Below are 17,792 nucleotides of genomic sequence, written 5' to 3' on the forward strand. Positions count from 1 at the left end.
AGCACAGTTCTGCTGCTTTAAGCAGAACCCTTATTTTCCTGATGCTGAATTACGTTGTTCAGAGAATCTCAATTCATGGTTTTGCAGTATTGTTGTCTCTGGTTGCTGACATAGATGAGGAAATGACTCAGATTAAATATCTTTATTTTATTCATAAAGTTGAATTGCTTTCTAGTACTTCTTTGGCTCTTCAATATTAGTCTGTTCCTAATTCATTTCAGTACCCAAACTAGTTTTGAGCCTGGTGCATTAGAATTGGCTTTAAAAGCAGGGATTTTTGTTTGTTTAGTTTTAAGCTTACTCTTCTAAACAATGCAGAGGGGTTTTTATTATGTATATCCCCCTCCCCCCAAATGGTGGTAACCAGTAGATAAAGTTCTCAGCCTTTTTTGCAGGATTTCTGTTGTTGATAAATAGACGGGTTTGCTTACTCAGTTTCCCTGACCAGTCTACCTACCTATGAGGCTCTTGTACAAAAACATACGTGAACAATTGGAGAAAATAGCAGAACTGATCCTAAAAGAAAAAAACAAGGCTATGCATTAAGAAACCAAAAACCCCAAACCAGCCAACCTCCAAACCAAGCAAGCAATCCTCTGATGTCTGAATGGAATCTTTTTGTTCATCAGAGTAAACTGGAAAACCAGGGGAATGGCTTCACTGACAATAATAGTTATTGGCCAAATCCAGGCAGTAAAATTGTCAAGTGTTAAGTAGGAGAATAGAAAACAAGTGAATATTTCAACATTTAAGGATTTTTTTTTATGTTCATTCCACTTTCTCTTTTTGGGTGGACTTTTACTAGAAAGAATAAATACCTTTTGTACAACAAAACATTGTTAGGTTTGCAGTTGTGTTAAAGTTACTCTTCACTGTGCAAATGCTGAATATACTAACCATGAATATCACCACTTTTGATTTCATCAGTCAGTGGGAATTACAGTTTGTCAGCAAACAAAATAATGTTGTTTTTTCTTCCTTCCCTTCCTCCTCAGATTTGTGGGTCACTTCCAAACACCATTTGTAGAGAGAGAAAATTCTGAATATGGCTTGATTTGCTCTTGGTCTTGGCAGTGTTTCTAATGAGTGTCCCATGGACTCCATCAAGTTCAGGGGGTTCTACTCTAGCACTGAGGAGCAGAACCCTGAGCAGCAACCTGGTATCAGTGAAAACGTTCCTTCGTCATTCTCTTTAAGAGGGCAACAGAAAATGAGTGATTATTCTGGACTTGCAAATAACCATAGCCAGATGATTGCTGAGGATTCAGACCTTCAGACAAAGCCTGAACACTCTCATGAAGTTCTTCAGGAAGATATTGAAATGAGCAGTGGATCCAGTGGAAATGACTTCAGTGGAAATGACACAAATGAAAACTACTCGAGTGGGCATGATTCTCATGGCCATGAATCTGATGAAAATGGGAAAGATTCAGCAATGCTTATGGAATCTTCAGACTGTCATAAAAGGTAGTAGCTAATATTAAATAAATGTCAGTTTTGTTTTTGTCACTAAAGGCTTTTTCAATTTGAATCTAACTTCTGAATAATAACTACAGTATTAAGTGTATCCTGTTCAGATTGAAGCTGAGTGTTTTAGTTAACTTCAGCTTTTGAACGATGTAAATTGTGTAATGTGTTATAATTTATAAAGATAAGGTCTCTAGTGTTCTGGCCCAGATTAATTTGAGTCTTCTCATCCTTGTGTGTTTAATTTGCCTTATTTATAGATTTTCTTGTAAATTTCTAGAATTGTTTATCAAAAAGTATCAGGCTGTTCTTATGTGTAAGGATGCAACTGTGCTATTTTTATCTTTTAATTAGCTTAATGTACAGAGCAAAGCTACAGGAAGAACAACCTTCTTAGGCAAATAGATAACAGCTATAGTTTCCAGTTGTTGCACTAAGCAGGAGTTTCAAAGTGTTTTTTTTTTTTTTAATTCTAAATAGGCATTAATAGGAAAATGTAAAGTTACAATGAACTGAAAGTTTTGTTAGGTTTGAAAATGCTAATCTTTCTTTCCTTATTCTAGTTCAAGCTCAAATGCATTTAGTCTGATGATTGCAAACTCTGAACACAATCAGTCTAGCAGTGGATGCAGGTAAATTAGTGTGCATGTATTTTTCAGTAATTTGCATGTATATAATAGCTTTGTGTTTTGGTTTTTTGTTTTGGCTGAAACTGGAGGAGTACACAAGAAATAATGTCCTATCCTTGATTCTTTTCCTGTCCATAATCAATAGCAGGTCCTAATAACCCCTTGATTGAATTAGAGCTTTTTGTTGCTGTTCCATGCAAGTCGTGCATCTTTCAAGTCATCTTACTTTGTGTTTTGGTAGCTTACTTTGTGTTTGATAGCTTACATCTTACTTTTGATTTGGTAGCTTAACTCTGAAATTTCAGTTTTATGGTTCGCTTGCTACAACTGTAGTGAGGTTTTTTGAAGCTTTTCTTTGAATTTTCTGCTAATCGGAATTTAGTCTGAAGCCCTTGCCTGGGGACAATCTAGAAGTGTTTCAGCACCAGAATTCATCCAGAGAGTTGGATGTGTTCTGATGTCCAGCAGCCATATCACGAGCCTCTCCTGTGTTCCATTCGCCAGGATTCAAGCCTCAAGTCTGTAAGGACAAACCAACATCAGCTACAGGAATCCTTCTGTATGAATTGTGCTTCTGACCCTGATATCCTTGAGAAACTTGGTAGCATTGAAGGCTCAAATCTGAACACTTCAGAAGGCCCTACTGTACTTGTTGGGTTTTTTAAGTCAGCTCGTGGTCAGGAGAACAAAACCTAATCCTGAGTAGATCAAGGATATCTAGCTATGTATAGCATACTGATGTTAAGACCCCTACCTACGTGTGCCTACCTGAAAGTGTTTCTATCTGATGCAGTTCATGGAGAAGTAGTAAATTGAAATTACCCCTTTGCTCCATTTGGTGCTTGATGAGCTTAGTTTCTTTGTCTGCCCTGCAGGCACCTGGAGATCTTGTTCCAGGCTGTATTTTCAATTGGAAATTGTATTCTAGAGTTCATGCTGCTTAGTGTGAGAAACAGTGTGAACCAAAGACATTTCTTAATCTTTCTTTGCCATTGATTCCGTTTTCTTCATGGCAAGGTTTTGGGTGGGGGGGTGGGGAGCTACTTATTACAGGTTTTCTGATGTCTCTTTGTTTTAAAGTTGATAATAGCTTTCCACTCAGAAATAAATACAAATCTAGATGGTGCAGTGTTTTCCCCTGCTGTTTGGCACAGTGCTAGAGGGTTACAGAGCAAATCATCTTTTGGGAATGTGAGACTGAGGATATCTAGAGAATGATCTTTAAAGAAAAGACTAAAATAGGCTGATAAGCTATAGGTTTAGTCTTTGATTCCAAGGCTACAGGGCTTTGGATTAGATATTGGCACCAACCAACTACTTAAACTAGTATCTGTAGGTACTTCTCCAGTTTGCTGTCAACATAAAGATAGGAGCTTCCCATTTTGTTTTGCAGAACTTATTCTGTCCTTTGCAAGTCTTGCCTTACGTTTCTTTGGCTACTGTGCCTGACAGCATTGATCTTTGATAAAACATTTCTGTGTTGTATAACTTATTGTCCAAGGAGGCCTGCCCTCTCTATTTGCTGCTGCTGTAGGCGAATTTACAAAGGTTTCTTTTCCTGTAAAAATAAGTCTGACCACTCTCATAAAGCATACTCAGCGAGCACAAAACCAGCAGCATGCTGAGTTGTTTCGTAATCTTTTCCCTCTCTTTTCTTCTCTACTGCCAGCATAGAGGGTTCTTCTGTTAACAAGGACCTGTTTGATTGCATCAGTCCCAACTGTCAAGCCACGTTGTAGATGTGATTTTAATATACAGCACAAACACAATGTTTCCCAAGGGAGTACTGTACTCTTTTGTCTTATTCTTTACTATTATTTGTCAGTACAAAATGACCACTGCTTAAATGAATGGTAGGCTTCTCATAGTACGTTGCGATGTAAGCAAGAACAATGTGTGTTCTCTAGTACCAGCCAGCTCTCCAAGCTTTTTTAGTCAAATGATTGATGTACCTGAAGAACTTTAGCAAGCTTCCAGGACAGTGTTCAGAAATCCTCCTGAAAATTACCTGGGAGCTGAAACCACTTTGTTGAGCACTTGCAGTGCAGTTGCCGAGTCTATTGTTTCTACAGGGTTTCTTAGAGTAACTTCTTAAGTGCTACCAGCCGTGAGAAGCAGGTGGTAAGAAAGGCCTTGCTTTTGATGGCAAAAAATTTATTTTCACAAAGGTTTAAGAAAAGTTCTAGAATGCTCCTAATAATTGTGACTGATTAGCTTTTAAAATGTATTAAAAAGAGAAAGTCAAAGTTGGGTTTTTTTTTTTCCTTTTTTCCTTTTAACTGCTTTGTTACCAAACATTGCCACCTGCCATCTTTTGTCATCCTTCCTTTCCCTTCTCTTTGCTCATTTTCTCTTCCTTTTTGGTTTTGCCAGCATCTCTTAATGGAGAGAGATAATCAAGATATGAAGGAAGGTGATAATTTCGTGATGTTGGAACTGATAATCTCTGTAGTTTGGCCTTTTGCATTGAGACAGCACTTCCAAATATGCACCTGAGAAATGTGAATGTAATTGCTGTCTCCAGCCTCCTGATTCTTTGCCCTGTTGTATATTTAGTCAAGTTTCTTCATGTATTTTGAATCTATTGCCATGTCTAACTGGGATACATTGTTACAAGAATTTCTCCATTTGTTCTGTTAACTTGATGTTCTCCCATTGCCATTCCCTTTTCAGGGAACTTTCTTACTAGAACCTGCTTGAACAGGCGGTGAAGACTTGAACAAACCTCCTGTTTCTCTCCTTTAAAGTCCATAAACATTTCTATGAGTTTGAGTTTGAAATGAATTAATATAACTGAAAAAGAAAATTAAGAAAAGTTAAATTATCTGTGTTTGGATATATGTAATACAAAGAGTACATTTTACAATAACACTTCAGGTGGTGGTAAATCATTTAATTTTAATTGATTCCGGCTGATTTAGGAGTTATGTTAAGTTCTGAATGTCAAAACTAATTACTGTAAAATTTTATGTGGCTATCTGTACAAATTTAGGTGTATGACAAGTATCATACATGCATGTTTGGGCATCTGTGAGGATAGTGTGTCTCTTCAAGCATTCAAATGACATTTTATTGTTTTCTTCAATTTTACAGTAGTGAGCAGTCCACTAAAGCCAAAACACAGAAGGAATTGCTGAAAACATTACAGGAGCTGAAAGCTCACCTTCCTTCTGAAAAGAGAATTAAAGGCAAATCTAGTGTCCTGATGACATTGAAATACGCCCTTAAAAGCATTAAACAAGTTAAAGGTAAACAATTATGATACTACCTAGATAATACCAACCTGGATAAAATTAAACATTTAAAATAGGAATTTAAATGTGGTTGTCTGTAAAGCTAAGTTTATTATGTTTGAAAACCTTGTAAATAAATGTTTTCCTGGTGTTCTCATTTGTTGGCTCTGTTAACCTGTGTTCCTTTGGGAGTTAAAGCTTGATATTTTGCTCTGTTTATAAAATTAATTTGAAAATGATTGAGAAGTTCATACTATTTGAACTGTCACAGACCGATATACGTGATCATGCACATATGGGTAAATTGAGATGGGTAAATTTATTTGGGTTACTGATGAAGAAGATCTATGTGATAAAACTTACTTGGAGTAGTACCTAGATTTCCCAACTATTTGTTTGGGCTTATGCTAAAAAGGATTCTGGGGCTGTAACACTTCCAGGCTGGATGTTTATTGATGAGATTCTAAGTTCTGAATATAAGTTGTTCCATGTTCTCATGTAGCCAATGAGGAGTATTACCAATTGTTGATGATTAATGAATCCCAGCCTGCTGGACTCAATGTGTCATCTTACACAGTGGAAGAAGTTGAGACTATAACCTCAGAATACATCATGAAAAATGCGGTGAGTATGGTGACACAAGTCTATCATTTATACTGAATATGTTTTCTAGAATTGGAATTCTCAGGCATGTCATCTTTTTACAAGGTAAGAATTGGTAGCTAGGCCAGTGAGCTGAAGAAGGCAGCTTTTGCTGTCTGAAACTGAGCCTTTGGAGGCTTTCCCAGTAGCACCTTGATCTAAGCGTTTTCTCCTATGTGTGTTTGCGTCCTGTGTATGTTTGTGCTATGATGATCAATATAGTTTTTAGCAGTAAAATGATAGTCTGATTGGGGTTTTTTTGTAGTTATTATTTATTTTCCACCTTCCCATTGTTTCAGGGAAGCCTCTGCCTTTATATATGAAATTCTAAAATAGGTAAAATAATGGCATGGTGGGGGATGTTCCCTAGCTTAAAATAGGTGGGTTTTGTTGTAACTATGAATAGTAAAGGCTGCCCACAAGGTAAAATAAATAGGAAATCTAAAGTGCAACTGCAAACTTGAGCTAAATTATCATTGCTCAATTGATCTAAAGCATCTGAGTTGTGAAACCAGTATCCTAATGACAGCTCTTGAGCTTGTGTGTAGTGTTAGTGGATGGAGCACTAATGGTTATGACGCAGGAAGCTCTTCTTGCGTCAAGAAGAGAAACAATGTGAAATGAGACAAATGGATTATGTGTGGTTGTGTGGGACTTTTTCTGTTTTATTTTTTCCCCCCACCTGACTACTCATTATTTTATCAAGTGGCTTAGAGCGCTTTGTTTCATTTTGCAGTGATGGACAATCAGAAACAGCCTTGCACAAACCAGTTGAATTTTATCAATGTAAAAATATGCCTGTGACAGGCACAAAGGGAATGTGCAGTTTTATAGCTGGAGACTCTTCAGTTCTTAATATGTAAATTGAATCTACATCAGTAAACTTTAGGCAGTAATATTTGTAACCTGTTACGATGCTAGTGACATAATGTGTAGTTCAAAAAGCAGATGGTCTGTGTCTACTTCATAAGCAGATGAATTTTATTGCTCCCTAAACAGATGTGGTTTAACACTATTTCCTTAATTTTAATTTTAAATTTATTAACGCTTTTCTATCTTAAGTGTTTTCCTAAGAAATACATACTGGATTAATGAATTTTTTTACACTGTCTAATTTGATACATTTTTTGGTTTTAGGATATGTTTGCTGTAGCTGTTTCTTTGATTACTGGGAAAATTTTGTACATCTCAGATCAAGCTGCTTCTATTCTCCGCTGTAAGAGGGGTTATTTTAAAAATGCCAAATTTGTGGAGTTCCTGGCACCTCAGGATGTCAGCGTGTTCTATACTTCTACTACCCCATACAGATTGCCATCATGGAACATTTGTAACAGAGCTGGTGAGTGGTCTCAACAGCAGATATTTCTCTGACCATCTTTGTTGTGCAAATGCCAATACTTGAACAGATTTTCAATCCTTCCATCCTCCTCCATCACTTTATGAGGGTATAACACAGATATTAATGGGAACATTTCTGAGCAATACTAGATGTATAATATACTTTAAATAAGTAAGGCTGGACCATTGGCTAAAAGTCCTCTGAATGTCACTGTTTCTTGGTTCTCATGCCGCTTTCGTCCAAATGATGAATGAAGCCAAAGTAGACATTCATGCTGGATAGTGGGTTTGCTTTCCACTTAGCAATCCAATGACCACAGTTTTTCTTTAAAGTATCTTTTTTTCAAACATAGTGGGTATAATACTCTGCCTCCTTCTTTTTCAAATGGTTATAATCTGAATATTGGACATCTCGATTACAGTGTACAAAGATGTCTTTAGCTACCATCACTGTGCATTCACTGAGTGTAGTCATTTCTTCATTACTTTAGCCTTAGAAAAATATTAATCGTCAAGGATCAGATATATTAGAGCATTTGATGTTTGTCTGTGAGAGGATTGGTTTACTAGTATAGATACAGCTCTTGAGTTGAGAAGTAGCTGCCAGCTGTTTTAACCAACCACTTGAAATTTAAGGTCTGCTCTAAACGTTTGAAATCCCAATCCATTGTATGCTGCATCCATTAAGTGAAGTCAGATTGTGAACCATATTTAAGCAGAAAAAGCAGTTAGCAATGAATATAAACTAAATAATAATAAACTAGATAATACATGCATAAAGTATGTTGAAAGGGACCTTGTGAGATCTCTGGTCCAACCTCTGACTTGTGGTCAGTGGTGAATTCTGGCCATGTAATCCTAATTACAGATGCTATTCAGTTACGCAAATCATATTTTGAAACATTTTCTGTAGTTCTGTTATGCTTGCGTATAGCTTCAAATTTCAAAACTCTGCAATAAGTGGAATTGTACACACTATCGCATGTGTCAGCTGCCATAGAATATGATACTGAAAGTATTCCACACTGAGGCCTTTGAAGACTGGAGCTTGCTTTGCCAAATCATCTGTGGCTAGTCTGGAAAAGAAGGGTTATAGGCTTAAAAGGTGAGAGGGAAGTCTTTGTGAAAAATGCTTTATTTGGGGGGGATAGGAAGTGGTAAGGAGATTTGATGAATGAATTTGATGATGTCTGTCCTAGTGCCTTTCTAGGAAGAAGGTAAAATTTGAGGGTCCCAGATAATCAGATGTTTTTGGTCAACATCATAAACAAACAACAACAAAAAAGCTGATTAGAGTGAACAAGTCAAACTGGAGAACTGCTTAGATGTTAAGCCTTTTGCCAAAAATATAAGCAGGCAGCTGTGATTCACACACCAGCCTCAGAATCTGAATGGTGTTCTGATTTAGCTGCTTACAAAGAACATTGTTTAGCAGATACACACAGAGACTTCAGGAAACATAAACTTTTTGAAGAATTCAGTCTGTATTCATTCTTGTTTTAAATATCATAACTTCATAATAATTTTTAACTTGCTATGAAATATGTTTAATATTTCTAGAATCTTCCACCCAGGATTGCATGGAAGAGAAATCTTTTTTCTGTCGCATCAGGTAAGACAACAATACTCTCAAGCTTAGTGTTACACTATGAAACCATGCATTACAAGAGTATTTGGCTTTTGTAAGAACAGTATTTTATGTAAGTTTCTTACTATTACATAATGTGAACATAAGGCAGAACATATGCATGTGCTTTAGTTGATTAACTCCTCAAAGCAGCAGGGAAAACTGCAACATGATTTCAGGAAGTTGCATTTTAGAAGTTAATCAGTATGACTATTGACCTTTGCACCGTAAAGAAAGGTGATAGGTTATCTCCTACCACTGTGGGAAGTCTTCAGTTGATGTTAATAGAACTGTTCTGCTACAGAGGCTCTTTCATTCTAGAAGACTGATGTCTAATCATACATTTATCTTCAGTGTCCTGTAGATAAAGATAGGTGAGAGTAACTTGTCTCTTTTGCAGTTACTAGATCATACAGTTCCTTTGGGTTTGCTTTTCTTCCTTCCTCTCCTGCCCTCACTACCCTCTAGTTGCTTTTATTTAGCAAATGCTGGCAACTTACTCAGTGTTTTGTTTTGGTTTTCTTTGTGCAATTTGATTTCCTGCTGTTTATTGCCTTTCTGGTAGCATTTCCAAAAACAAATTGTGGATCCTATCACTTAATCACTTCTGGTAAAGTAAATAAATACTTGGCACTGAGGTGTGAGTCAACTTTAAACAAATTGAGAGAGAATGCAGTGCTCCAGAGCATTGGATTGGGTATACTATAAAAGTGCTGCTGGTGTTTTTGCAGACTTTATTCGTTGTCCAGCTAACACTGGTTCCAGAAGCTTTCGTTTTATGAAGTTCTGCTGTTATAAACTTCTTGCAACTGAGTTTTCTTTGTCACTGTGTAAATGATTGTCATGTTCATTACTATGCCTGGGATTCTTAAGTAAAAAACTGTTGTTATATGTAAGAATTTCTGAGGCTTCATTCCTTTTAAATTGGGATAAATATTGAGTAAAAGGTCTTTACTTGATGGGATATAGCAGTATTCATAAAATCCAACTACACATTCATCCCTCTGAAGGGTATAATGTCACCAATTAAGAGTATTGGATCAACAAAACAAGTCTATCACAGGAGGTGGGTTTTTATTTTTCCATCAAATATCCATATAAAACAGTTGTTCATCTTGTTCTTTCCGGTAGTAGAGAGGACAGTGTATGCTTTATGGCAGTTGGTATGCAAAGGATGCCATCAGACTTAGGTTGTCTTCTACCGAAAAGCTAAGTTGGGAAGTTAAGAGCTTGGGTGCTATTTTAGGAGCTATCATGTAGTCCTTGTGTCATAAGGGAATTACAATAGATAAATAAAAACTTTGTTTCACATAATATGAATCTGTTGAAATAATTAACTCTGTTTAATTCTTAGTGCAGGAAAGGAGCGTGAAAATGAGATATGCTATCACCCATTTCGGATGACTCCTTACCTTATCAAAGTGCAAGATCCAGAAATAGCAGAGGAGCAGCTTTGCTGTGTGTTGCTTGCAGAAAAAGTACATTCTGGTTATGAAGGTAATCCTTTAAATGCACAAAGACTAGTTTGGTTTCCTGATAGTAAGAATTGTTCTGTGTTCTGCTACAGGAATTTCCACAACTGAATTTCAGCCTATGAAAGCCAAGTGTATGAGTTTTTCTCAGTGATCGCAAGTGTTATTAAAGTGAAAGATAGCTGGTTCTGTTCTGTGCCCTAGCTGAGAGGTGGTGAGCTAACAAGCTGCTTTCCTATATGCTTTTAGACTGACTTGTATGCTTTATTCAATATTTGATAGAAATATGTAGCTTGAAGTATTTTATGTATTGGAAAAAAAAAAGAACCCTACTTGTTAATCTGCTTTTATTTTTCTCTCAGCACCCAGAATTCCTCCTGACAAAAGAATTTTTACAACTACACACACCCCGACCTGTTTGTTCCAGGATGTAGATGAAAGGTAACTTAGAAAAAATACTCTCTTTCCATTTACCAATAAGTAAGTTATCCAGCATCTTTACGGGTATTTTTAGGATTTAATGTAGACGTCTGTATGGGGTTAAAAAGTTGTGACTACTGGAGAGTGTTTAACTCAAGAAAAGTAGATCCTTCATTTTTTCACTAAGCATGAAAACACATTACTCTGTGGTATTTAAGTGGAAAACGCTTTGCCTGCTAACAACTGGTTGTGTTGTCTTTCCGTCTGGGACATAAATTTAATGACTGAAACCTATGGTCAGGGAAGTTCACATGCTAACAGTCATTACCTGTGTGGCTCTTACTTTGTTTTCTTTTCAAGTTTGATCCAATTAATAATTAAAAACAATATGCTGCTGTCACTTTCTGCTACCCCAGATGCAGCCACCAGCGTCTTTCAAATGAAATATCAGATCTTAAATAAAAATAATAATAATTAAAAAAAGAGAGATTCTGTGTTCTCAGTTCAGACTGCCGTCTTCATAGTTCTTGCTGTTGTCTGTATGCAAAACCTGTTCAAATTCTGCTGACTGAAGGCTTCACATTGCTTTGACAATCAGGGGAGCTGCTTAGGGTAAGTGTTCACATTTCAGAGTAGCACCAAATATGCTGCCTGGGATCATAAGGCATACAGAGAGGCTCAGGAAACTTAAGTTGTAAAGCAAGCTTTCCTTTAGTCTTCTGGATTGCTTTTGGCTGGGGCTTATCAGAGGATATTTAGGTGACAGAAATGAGGTTTATGGAAAGGACGGAAGATACTCCTTCAGAGCTCGTAATGTACTTGTCTGAGGAGGAGACAATAATCTCAACAAGCTTTTAAGGACAGGGGTGTACTTGGAATATTGTAGTGTTTGAAGACTTGACAAGAATTCACTTGTTCCTGAGTTGAAAACCCAAGCTACCTCTTCCCTTTCTTTGTCTTCCTTTTCCCCCTTTCTTTGTCTTCCTTTTCCCCCTTTCTTTGTCTTCCTTTTCCCCCTTTCTTTGTCTTCCTTTTCCCCCTTTCTTTGTCTTCCTTTTCCCCCTTTCTTTGTCTTCCTTTTCCCCCTTTCTTTGTCTTCCTTTTCCCCCTTTCTTTGTCTTCCTTTTCCCCCTTTCTTTGTCTTCCTTTTCCCCCTTTCTTTGTCTTCCTTTTCCCCCTTTCTTTGTCTTCCTTTTCCCCCTTTCTTTGTCTTCCTTTTCCCCCTTTCTTTGTCTTCCTTTTCCCCCTTTCTTTGTCTTCCTTTTCCCCCTTTCTTTGTCTTCCTTTTCCCCCTTTCTTTGTCTTCCTTTTCCCCCTTTCTTTGTCTTCCTTTTCCCCCTTTCTTTGTCTTCCTTTTCCCCCTTTCTTTGTCTTCCTTTTCCCCCTTTCTTTGTCTTCCTTTTCCCCCTTTCTTTGTCTTCCTTTTCCCCCTTTCTTTGTCTTCCTTTTCCCCCTTTCTTTGTCTTCCTTTTCCCCCTTTCTTTGTCTTCCTTTTCCCCCTTTCTTTGTCTTCCTTTTCCCCCTTTCTTTGTCTTCCTTTTCCCCCTTTCTTTGTCTTCCTTTTCCCCCTTTCTTTGTCTTCCTTTTCCCCCTTTCTTTGTCTTCCTTTTCCCCCTTTCTTTGTCTTCCTTTTCCCCCTTTCTTTGTCTTCCTTTTCCCCCTTTCTTTGTCTTCCTTTTCCCCCTTTCTTTGTCTTCCTTTTCCCCCTTTCTTTGTCTTCCTTTTCCCCCTTTCTTTGTCTTCCTTTTCCCCCTTTCTTTGTCTTCCTTTTCCCCCTTTCTTTGTCTTCCTTTTCCCCCTTTCTTTGTCTTCCTTTTCCCCCTTTCTTTGTCTTCCTTTTCCCCCTTTCTTTGTCTTCCTTTTCCCCCTTTCTTTGTCTTCCTTTTCCCCCTTTCTTTGTCTTCCTTTTCCCCCTTTCTTTGTCTTCCTTTTCCCCCTTTCTTTGTCTTCCTTTTCCCCCTTTCTTTGTCTTCCTTTTCCCCCTTTCTTTGTCTTCCTTTTCCCCCTTTCTTTGTCTTCCCTTGTTTTACTTGAGATTTTCTTTATGATCATTCCTGTTGTACTGTGAGAAGTAATTTTGATTTTTTAAATCCTTAGTGAAAACTAAGTTGGCTGCAATAGTAACATCTGACTTCTGAGATTTCCCCCACTCCGCTTGTTTATAAGCATTCTAAGAATGCTAACATTTTATTTGTAGGTCTAGATGGGAAGGATGCCTGCAAACAGAGTAGCAGTAGAATGGACAGTATGGATTTCTGTGGTATCTTTTGAGGTGGAATCTTGTTCTGAAGATAAGTGCTGTTCTTGGCAAAATCTTTAACTGCAGCGAAAGAGAGAAGGGTTGGGAGAAAGGAGGTTATTGGGAAGTTTGGCTAGCTGCAATCAATAAGGTAAACAAGATTACTCTGGCTTCTGAGACAGTTTATCTGCAGGGAGGTTAGGTACATCAGTATTACTGCAGTGGGCGTGTGTTTTATTGAACAAGAATTGGAAAAGGTAGCTATTTTTGTCTTCATTAGTAATCTCCAACGGCTGATCAGTGAGGATAAGTTTGGACTTTAAGGTACAGCTATTTTTGGCTAATGTGCACAGGCATTATGGCTTAGTATGAGCAGTTCCTGGAGTATAGAAGCCAATGCAATGCTGACAAGCTGTTTCTCCATGATATGATTTATACAGTCTCTAAACAGCTTAAATTGACAAAAGAACTACTTATTCCTGTATAGTTTTGTCCTCTTCACATTCTTTTCTCTCTCCCTCATTGCCACACATACTCCAAGCCAACTGTGACTTTGCAGGATGGATGTATATTTTCAAATAGGCTAATGGCACAATGTAAAGCTTCCCTTCCTCCATGCACCCCCAGCTCATTTATTTCCAGTACTCACTTAAGAGAAGTGGCAAGATGACTCAATGGAGAGCTTTGCCCTTATTCTTGGCCTTTGGTGGAGCAAATATGGTAAATCCCTTCTTAATGACTACTATGGAAGCTTCTTTACTGTTAGTCTGGTGTTAGCGTCTTTTCTCAAATGCTGTTTTTGAACACTCACCGTGAGGGTCAATTAAATATTGGTCTCATATTAGGACTTTGCTTCATTTATTGCTCTGTAGTTGATGTTGCTTTTAATTATTTAACTCCTGAGAGCATTGGCAGCCAGATAAATGTTTACCAAGATATGCATATGCAGTTTATTCATGAGCTCTCCAGGGCTGTGTGGAATAGACAAAACAATAGATTCTTAGAGAAAGCAGAGTTTAATATTTAAAAATATGACTGAACACCTGCTGTTGAGTGAGATTTGTTCATAATACAGCACTGAAACTGTTGCCTGAGTTGCATAAAATCAAGTTAATTTTGTAATCAATATGTGCTCATAGGTTGAAAAAATGCCTGTTTGTCCTAACTCAGCAAGTGGATTTCTGCACAGAATATGTTAAGCAAAAATAAATCCTTTCTTGAAGTTAAACAGAACTTTCCTATATATATTTGTTATTTAAATGTGTTTAACACTAGATGTGTATAAGAAGTTCTGTGTAGTTCACAATGGAGTGATCTTGGTAAATGAATTTAAAGCAGCTTCCCATTTAACTTGTAATAAACATATAGAGAGACTTCTTATTCATGTTGTTTTGACACTTGAAGTATCATTTAAACATACTATAAAACGTAAACTAAAATTGCTGCCTGTCCTCATCAGCAATTCGTATGCCATATGTGCATTTGCAGTCATAAAATGAGTTCATTAGCCTAAACTCTGAATTATTTTTAATTACTCATTATGAGGAAGCAATGATGCTGAATACCTCTGGTAGATAAAAATTTAACTATTCTTCATTACCACATTATACAATCACAGAAATACTGGTTGGAAGGGACTGCTGGAGGTGTCTGTGCCATTCTTTTGCTTGAAATGAAGCTGTTGCCCAGTTTAAGGTTAGGTCAGCTGTGACCTTATCTGAGTAATGCTTGGAAATCTCCAAGGATTGCACCATCTGTATGGGAAACTGTTCCTAAGTTGCACTACTCAGTTAAGAAACTTTTCCTGACATCCAGCATAAGCTTTCCAGGCTGCAGTCTGGGGCCGTTGCCCATGGTTTTATTGTGTGGCACCACCAGGATAATTTAAAGCCTTCTTTGAATCTCTTGGTTTCCAGTAGTTGTGGGAAGCTCCTGGGTCATCCCTTAGTGTCTCCTCTTCATTGGAACAGGTGAACCCAGCTCAATCTCTACTCATGGGTCTTCTATTTGAGATCACTGACTCTTCCAGTGATTTCCATAGAAATTTAAAAATGTATAGGGTGGGTTTTCCCCATAGAAATGACTGAATTTGCATAGTTCTTTATAACCAGGCTAATAAGTATTAGTTTAAAATTTGACCCTTTTTAGGATAAGTGTTCTGTTGCAAACAAATGCAGAGCTTGCCAGGCTGTCATAAAGCAGCTGGCAAAGAATAGGAACAGTGTCAAACAAAACCTTCTGTTTTCTTCTGCTTCTTACAAAATTTGGTGGTGAAGTCCTAACTGAAGTCATTCAGAGTTGACTGGTGTTTTAAACTCCTCTAGTGGCACAGCTTTTCTTACGTGTTTCGAACTTGGCAGTATATTTAAATGAAAGTTTTGGTGATTTTCATGCCAGTTTCAGCTTTGTAAAGTTGCTACGTGAGGTGATCCACAAGACTTAAAGAGTCATTATTTAACTAACTGCTTCAATAATAAGGCATTAGTTGCTATATCCTCATTTTTCCCTGAGTATCTCTGCCTCTTTGCCGGAAGGGTATGTTTAATGTTTTGGGGAACTGATCTAGGTCAACATGGAAGGCCTTTGTCCTCTGATGCTTTAGAGTTGCAGTACAACACAGCTGCAGTGTACCACAGACACAGGATCTGAGTTCTTCTTTCAAGGTATTGAGATACCTGAGTGTCTTTCTGCTCCTAGGCCTTTGTCAGTGAATGGGACTGGGGGAAAGGTAGACAGTGTTTTGGGTTTACAAGATTACTTGTTGGAATCTAGCAAATTCCCAGACATTACTGAGTAGTATTGACTTAACCCATTATCTTTGTTCCAAAGCACATTTTTGGCAGCTAGCTTTCAGAGTAAGGTGCAAACAGAGGTTTCATGAACTTTCACTCTTTCTCCTTCATATGAATGGTTTAAGTGATCAGTGAAAATTATTTAATCACATAAATTAGCCCTTCACATCATTATAATTGGCCTTTGGTAATATGCAGGAATACTTTTAATTCTCTAATTAGGAAGTTTGCTTCCTTGCAGCTCCTTTATGAGTTGGATTCTCAACCCACCTGTGAGAAAGCTGACTTAGGACTCAAGAAAAAGACCCCGTTGCTAGTTCAGCTATACCAGTCCTATGGTCCTTAGCCTTGGCTTGCAACCCATTGATTGGAGTACTGTTTACCTTCATGAGAGCTTTATGAGATTGAACTTTATTAATGCTCTTTTAAAATAGGGTACTTATCCTCTAGAGCTAGGCAGCATCGGAAGGACACAATTGCTGTAGCAGACTCCTTGGTTTGGTCTTACTACATTATGTTAAGTTACGAAAAAACCCACCCCACAAACAAACCAAACATCGCTTGTTCTAAGAGTACTACTGCTGTTAAGTTGGCACTGCTGTTTTACCAATTTAAACTGAAAATTATTTGTTCCCTTAATAAGAAAAAGAGCATAAAACCCCTTAAAATGGAATCATCTGAATGATTTAAATATACATTTATTCCACTTGATTGTTTATGTTTTTCTTTGTTTTTCTTTCCCCAGAGCAGTACCTCTGTTGGGATACCTACCTCAGGACTTAATAGGAACACCAGTCTTGGTGCATCTTCACCCAAATGACAGACCCTTAATGCTAGCAATTCACAAAAAAAGTATGTAAACCCTTACTGTGGCAGGTTTTTTCAGTCTAAAAGCTATAAAATAATGACTACAAAGACCTCAGCAGTTAGGAGATGAAAACTAATTCTTGCTATCATTATTTTTTTTGCAAGAAAAGCCTGAATTCTTTACAACTTGATGCTTAATGCAAATAGATGAAAATGAGAAGCCACTTGATTTTGTTTGATATGAAACACGTGTCTGCATTTACTGTAAATGAGTATTTCATAAAGAAAATTTTCTTCAGAATGTAATGATAGAAGTTATCATGCTTTAAATTATAGTCTTTCTTATTTCATAGATTAGAAAATAAGAGCTGTTCTGGCAATGCTGATTTGATAAACTTGGGAAATGTAAAGCTGTTTCTTCAGTCATCTTTAGCTTCTTGTGTTCTGAAGGTGATTTTCTTGACATAGTCCCTTAATTTTGAAGGTCTGCTTATTCTCATAGCCCAGTATTTCTAAATGTATAGACCGATCTGGTGCTTTTTCCTTCAAATATCAGCTTCCTCCTTGCAATTCATTGTAAATTGCTGAATCTGTGCAAATATTAAATCTGAAATTTCTTTTTAATCCTTCATTACAGTACTTCAGTATGGAGGACAGCCTTTTGACTACTCACCTATCAGGTTTTGCACTAGAAATGGAGACTACATAACCATGGACACGAGCTGGTCCAGTTTCATCAACCCTTGGAGTCGAAAAGTTTCATTTATTATTGGAAGACACAAAGTTAGGACGTAAGTCAACAAACTGTTGAAGCTTCAAGGTTGTTTAATCTTAGTAGTTTCCCTCCCTTTGGGTTTACATAGTGATCCTTAAGGAAGACATAAGGGATTTTCGGGAAAGGGGGTGGAATCACACGTACAAATTGCTTCCTTTTTAAATTTGGGGTTGAGATATAGTAACTGTTTAAAAAAGAAATTTGAAGTCCTTCATACTCTGCCAATACTGTCAAAAATTTTTTCAGAAGAGGAAAGTGATGCTCAAAGGGATGAAAGGTATGTATTTTATCAGATTCAAAGGTTATAGATGCAATGGAATAAGCATCAGATTTTGTTTATATAGATGATAA

At 37.3% G+C, this 17,792-nt stretch overlaps 1 protein-coding gene across 6 annotated transcripts in view; it reads left to right on the forward strand.

Annotated features, from left to right (window-relative positions):
* PER2 (period circadian regulator 2) overlaps positions 1–17,792 on the forward strand; it is a 50,474-nt gene that overhangs the window by 17,283 nt on the left and 15,399 nt on the right. For 5 of the 6 annotated variants that reach the window (XR_013957348.1, XM_080622699.1, XM_080622700.1 and 2 more), the window contains 10 exons: positions 996–1,467; positions 2,031–2,099; positions 5,190–5,344; positions 5,832–5,953; positions 7,109–7,310; positions 8,870–8,921; positions 10,291–10,433; positions 10,771–10,849; positions 16,605–16,711; positions 17,304–17,457. Coding sequence is in view for 5 of the 6 variants with exons in the window: in XM_080622699.1 (XP_080478825.1) it covers positions 1,094–1,467; positions 2,031–2,099; positions 5,190–5,344; positions 5,832–5,953; positions 7,109–7,310; positions 8,870–8,921; positions 10,291–10,433; positions 10,771–10,849; positions 16,605–16,711; positions 17,304–17,457 (1,457 nt within the window). In the remaining variant the exon portion in view is untranslated. The remainder of the gene's footprint in view (positions 1–995; positions 1,468–2,030; positions 2,100–5,189; positions 5,345–5,831; positions 5,954–7,108; positions 7,311–8,869; positions 8,922–10,290; positions 10,434–10,770; positions 10,850–16,604; positions 16,712–17,303; positions 17,458–17,792) is intronic. The other variant, XM_080622702.1, reaches the window with a different exon arrangement.

The sequence above is a fragment of the Psittacula echo genome (genome assembly GCF_963264785.1).
Source record: "Psittacula echo genome assembly, chromosome: 7".
NCBI classification, from domain to species: domain Eukaryota; kingdom Metazoa; phylum Chordata; class Aves; order Psittaciformes; family Psittacidae; genus Psittacula; species Psittacula echo.